The sequence below is a fragment of the Rosa rugosa genome, chromosome 6 (assembly GCF_958449725.1).
Source record: "Rosa rugosa chromosome 6, drRosRugo1.1, whole genome shotgun sequence".
Taxonomy (NCBI): domain Eukaryota; kingdom Viridiplantae; phylum Streptophyta; class Magnoliopsida; order Rosales; family Rosaceae; genus Rosa; species Rosa rugosa.
The window spans coordinates 5,653,351-5,658,838 of NC_084825.1; the positions used below are offsets into that span (position 1 = coordinate 5,653,351).

Consider the following 5,488-nt stretch of genomic DNA (forward strand, 5'->3'; position numbering starts at 1 on the left):
TTTTCGACCTCTTAATGCTAAATGGAAATCCGACAAAACATTTGAAGCATCATTTGAATTAATCATCATCATTCCATATGATTTTAGATTTGTGTGGTGAACCTTGAATTCCATGGTGACCCTTGGTGCGATGCATCTCATCCTTCTATCTATCTTATTTTTATGTCATAGTTAATTAGTTTATTTATCATTTATGAAAATCCAAAAACATTGTGACATTCCCACTACCATTCATTTGTAAATCCATGTGGGCGTGAGCATTACAAGCACTTTTGTGTGTTTCACGGCCCTATCTAGGCCTTGCTTGGTGCAAGGCCGTCTATGTGACTTTGTGTGATGCAAAGTTATGCTTGAATGAGGCTCGGTGCCTTGTTTAGCATTTTTTCTATTTTTATTTGTTTGTGCAAGTGATTTTTAGTGACTTAGAACCATAGGATTCTTAGCTATAGCTCGTAATCCCCGAGGTACGATAAACTGGGACATAAATACTTCACATCTTTGATGACCGTGTTGATTGTTACGCGATAGGCGAATGAAAAACGCTCAAATCAGATGGTTATTACAAAACCATGAATTAGAATGTACCTCCAATTTTCTATGCAGCATTGCAACTAAACCATTGAGACCTAAACGAGCTCAATGAATTGTACTCTGAGGTATCAAAATTCATGGTCTATGTAGTTACAGGATTCCCTCATGGTTTCGTAAAACATAACTTTAAAAAGCAAACGGACTGGAAATACAGTTTTGCTTATTTATTGATATAGATGTTGAAACAAACTATAAAGGAACAATGTTACACAGTTTGCTTAGGCTCTCATATTCCATCTTTCATGATAGTTTTAAAATTGAAAACGCTAATCTAAATTTTGGATTGCGTTTTAATGTAAAGTGGCTGCTGCATTTCATGATCTGGGCAAATTAGTAGTTGACTCTGGCTTTTTCTTCATTTGCTTTGAAGGACTGCTGCACAGAACCATGCATCTTCAAGCACAAATCTGGTTATTTTAGCTCTGCAAAATACCAGCTTGTCCTGCAACATTTTCTGTTGTGAAGATTAGGAATTAAGAATCATTGCATTGCCGACTACTTTGAGATGCTAGGAGAAGAAATGAAGGATACATATTTGCTGCTCGACTGGGGAACTCCCTTTCAGACCATACCTCTACCAGATGCTGTAAAGTGTCTAAGAAATTGCGGGTATTATGACCTTTAGCAAGTGAATTTGAATCTGGTGTGCATTCAAGTACGAAAAATTGAAGGATCAATCGAATGCAACAAACAGGAAATACTTTCCAGACTAAAAACTTGTCAGTAAACATGGACCTGATAAAGTGGAAGCTGAGTATCAAAAAATTGAAAGAGCAGAAAACTGATCAAGTGAAATCAAACAATAATAAAAACAATGTGTTCTTCCATAAGAATCTCTCACACACAGACACAACTTTGCAGAACCTCTCATTTGCAAAGTTGTTTGCGTTTGTTTGTGTGTGTGTGTGTGTGTGTGTGTGTGTGTGAGAGAGAGAGAGAGAGAGCAATTCACTAACCTCGCTGATATTTGGCATTTGAAAAACCCGAAGAAATAATAGCCAAAGAACCCAGTAAGCTTCAATATCACCCACTTGTTCAGCTGCAAGCTGATGTAAAAGTTGCTCAGACATTCTTTCCACAGCATATGAATCTTTGATTGCTTGAATAAGATTCAACCAAAATATGGAACCCGGGTCTGATTCCAGAACATCTGAACCTAGTGAGTCCATAGTTGGCGATGACAAACACCAGACATGTCTAAGAATCCTTGGGATTATTTCACTTAAAAGCACTTCTGTGTTTAAAGAGCATTAAAAACTTTCGTCACATAAAAGCATCCTACACGAGTAATCTATAAATCAGTTTAATGCTGAACTAGCAAGAGAACAGAACTGGTTCCTCTTTTGTTAAATGGAAACATGTACTATTGGAAGGAAGAATGATTTCAAAAGGAGAAAGCACATAAATGAGAATCAGTTCTTCTTGCATTAAAACTATATTTCTAGTTGCAGTGCTTAAAATTATGACAGTTTCACCTACAGATCCAAGTCGAGATATACGAGAAAATGTTTCCCCAACAAACAGTAAGGTCCCCTGCATGTCACTTTTACGGAAGGCTCCTTCATCTAACATCTCCATATTCCCTTCTTCTGCTAGAGAAAGAAGCTGAACGGTAACTTGCTTGAAAATCAAACTATAGTACTTTGTCAATGATAAACAATATGAAGATAGTAATAAAAATGTTTGATCTGAATTAAGTAGGTATATGACATTTCTACCTCCATTTTTGAAGTCAGATTTCCAGAACATTTAAGTATGTCTATCATCTAGCATACGCTTTGCAGAAGCATACACAAGTTCATGAATTCAATTATCAGCAGAAGAGATTAAAGGATGCTGTGACGAAAGTGAAGTTGGGCTCTCAATTGTATAATCTTCAGACTGGAAAGAGCCGCCAAATTCTCTAGCCATCTGGAGCACCCCATAATTTTCAAGCAAGCAAAGTACAGGTAACCTGTGGTAATGGTAAAAATGTCAACGAATTGAAAATCAGCCACCAATGAATTCTGGACTCTACAAAGTAAAAACCAGATGGCAGACTAGAATAATTGAACCTCAGTTCTCAATCCATCCCTTTTAGTATTGGAGTGAACAGCATTGACATCAAGGTCACCACTTCTACTTTGCTGTAGATAAGGGACCAAAATCTGAACAACCTCGGTGGCAAGTCCATTAACAAAGAAAACATCATACACATGTTTCCGTGCTGAAAACGGGAAACAAGCAAGCCAATTGGAAGCGACATATCCACGCAACAAGAAAGCATAACATATGAGATATATGCAGAAGCTCACCACTTCTGCCAAAACCTCCATTTGAATCTATCCAATTCTCTACACACACTGTAATCTGTTCACAATACATTACCTAAAAATTCTCAATATTCACAGCCAGATACACACAACGTCCTAATCTCTATTCTCTGCTAGGCCAAGTTTACTGGAAACAATTGAAAACTTTTAAGAGTTCTGATATTTCGAAAACCCGAAAATTAGAGGAAAGAGAAGTACCAGTCAACAAAACCCGAGCAAATGATCTGAATGCAGCTCCTCGGTAAAAAGCCTTCCACAACTCGCTTCTCTCCTCTCATCAGCTGAAGGAGCTTCACCTACACACCACAAAAATCGCAAAAGCATCAACTTTCAAGCTAGCTCCTCCCAAAACTTCCATGAATTAAACTACGCGTCGTACCTTCTCCCTGCACCGCTCGCCGATAGCACCTGCAAATTCCACATTCCACTTCAATCACTACGCAAAAATCAATTCTTTAAATCCAAGCAATCGGTCGGAATCTGAAAAGTCAAAAGTTCTGAGACTTGAAACGAAGATGAGAGTTTGGAAGTGAGGGACCTGAGAAGAGAGAAGGATAGAGAAGGAAGAGAAGAAAAGCGATGGAGTGAAGCGCGCAAATGGCTTGGTCTGCGTGCTTGGACTTGTTTAATTCGGAGATCACTTCTCCGATCTTGTCAAGAACTCCGATTTCTCCTTCGCTTCGTCTTTTGGAGCCATTCTCCATAGCTTCGTTGCTCTGCAACAATCTCAGAAGGAATACTCTCTGTTCGGTTTTCCCCGGAGAAGAATGAGTTACGGAGAAGCAAACATCCTAGACTTCAGGGAACTTAAGAAGAAGGCGATCTGAGAGAAGAGGATGGAGAACCAGGCACCGAAGAAGAGAAAGGAGGAGACGTGGAATGATAATGATAATGATAATGACGGCAAAGAGAGATGAGGAGGACAGAATTGGCAGGAAGTCCAATTTCATTAAACAACAGTGGAGAGTTCCTCCGTGTTTTCCCAAAACAGCTTTTAAAAGCTACAAATTGTAGCTTCCCAACTTCAGCTTTACAGAGAAGAAATCCCACCCAAAAGCAGCTTTCAAAGATTCTACCAAACACCATGCTCTTGGCCCAAAAGCAGAAGCAGTCCCAAAAGCACTCCAGGAATCAATCCCAAACTAAGCCTAAAGATCCTTAATATAAGAAAATTCTGGATTTGCTTGTTTATAAACCAAAATGATCATTAATCAGATAATCAGAAAGATTACATGCATTTTATGATTTTTATCAGACCCTAGGTTGTCCTACATGAGCCACTAATAACTCACACCACTATTTCCATCAACAAACCCATTAAACCAATCAAGAGACTTAGAAAGAAAGAAAAGAAATACCTCCTGTTTGGAGCAAATCAGAAAACAAAGCAAACTTGGATGGGGAAAGCCGGAGAAGATGACTGCATGACTACAAGTCTGCAATGAAAATCAGTACAGGAAGAAGAACTCGACTCAGCTTGGATGGGGAGCCGCGGAGGAGGTCTGACCACAGAGGAGAGTAGTGAGCTGCTGTGGGCTGTGGCTGGGGAAGAACGGGACTTTTACCTCCTAAATTTTTTTTTTCCTTTGGGTATGGGTTGAAACTGAAAGTGTACATATATGTACTTGGTGGTTTTTTGCCCAAAAAACTGTCTAGACTTAAGCCCATATAGCCCTCCACTTACATCCGCCCCTGAGAGAGAGATAAGAAATGGCGACATCTCTACTATCAGAAATGGCGACATCTCTACTATTAGAAATGGAAGCGCCTGTTTTGGTGTCAACAGCTTCACCAAAAAGTGAACTCCCCATACTACCCATCATATGTGAACAATTCGACTTAAATGAAAAACATGAAGGAAGGCTAACAACGTAAAATACAAAAAAAACAATTGAGAAAAAATAAATACGGAATGATTAGACGAAAACAGAAACTGCCAGTAGTTTGCACGATCTTCCAGAAGAACGACTGCCCGGGCGCACGATTGGAGACAGAAGACGAACGTGGGAGATGATCGGAGTAGATATGGCTTCATCACCATTCACCCCACTCTCAATTTACGGTTCATATAAAAGGAGGGAAGGGAAAGAGGAGCAGAACAAAATCAAACCCAGAAAGAGGAAGAAATTAGTAGGGGTGGGTAGAAACCGAACCAGAGGTCCAAAACCGGCCGAATCGGCCAGGAAAACCGACTCGGGGACCGAACCGGATGAAATAAGGGGAAAAAAATGACTTGACCGAACCGGACCGGATTTCTCCGATTCGGGACTGGGTTCATTGAGTAAACCGGCCGAAAAAAACCGAACCAGTCCGGATAATTAATATTATAACTTTTATTTAAATTATATTAGTTTTTATTTAAATTAATAATATTTTTAATGGTTGTCTAATTCTTATTGGCTGAAATCAGGTTACACATAGAACATGTTACACCTGATCCCTCTCCTTAGAAGAAAACCCTACACTCTCATTCCTCCTCTCGTCTCTTTCGGCCTCTCATATCTCTCTCTCTCTTTTTTTTTTTTCTGAAATGTCTCATCTCTCTCTTCTGGGCTTTGGAGTTTAAGGAACAAACACCACAACCA

At 39.4% G+C, this 5,488-nt stretch overlaps 1 protein-coding gene across 1 annotated transcript; it reads right to left on the reverse strand.

Annotated features, from left to right (window-relative positions):
• Window positions 1-780: 780 nt before the first annotated feature.
• Window positions 781-2,454, reverse strand: LOC133718157 (uncharacterized). Its single transcript, XM_062144973.1, has 3 exons — window positions 2,067-2,454; window positions 1,548-1,825; window positions 781-1,326 (listed from the first exon to the last, which is right to left on the reverse strand). Exons 1-3 carry the CDS (start codon window positions 2,338-2,340, stop codon window positions 1,312-1,314), a joined length of 567 nt encoding a protein of 188 aa, XP_062000957.1. The 5' UTR covers window positions 2,341-2,454; the 3' UTR covers window positions 781-1,311.
• Window positions 2,455-5,488: the final 3,034 nt, after the last annotated feature.

Coding starts and splice junctions, on each gene's coding strand:
- LOC133718157 (XM_062144973.1), bottom strand. CDS start 2,340: ATGTTCTGGAAATCTGACTTCAAAAATGGAGGTAGAAATGTCATATAC. Junction 1,826..2,066: donor ATCTCGACTTGGATCTGTAG/GTGAAACTGTCA, acceptor CTTTAAACACAG/AAGTGCTTTTAAGTGAAATA.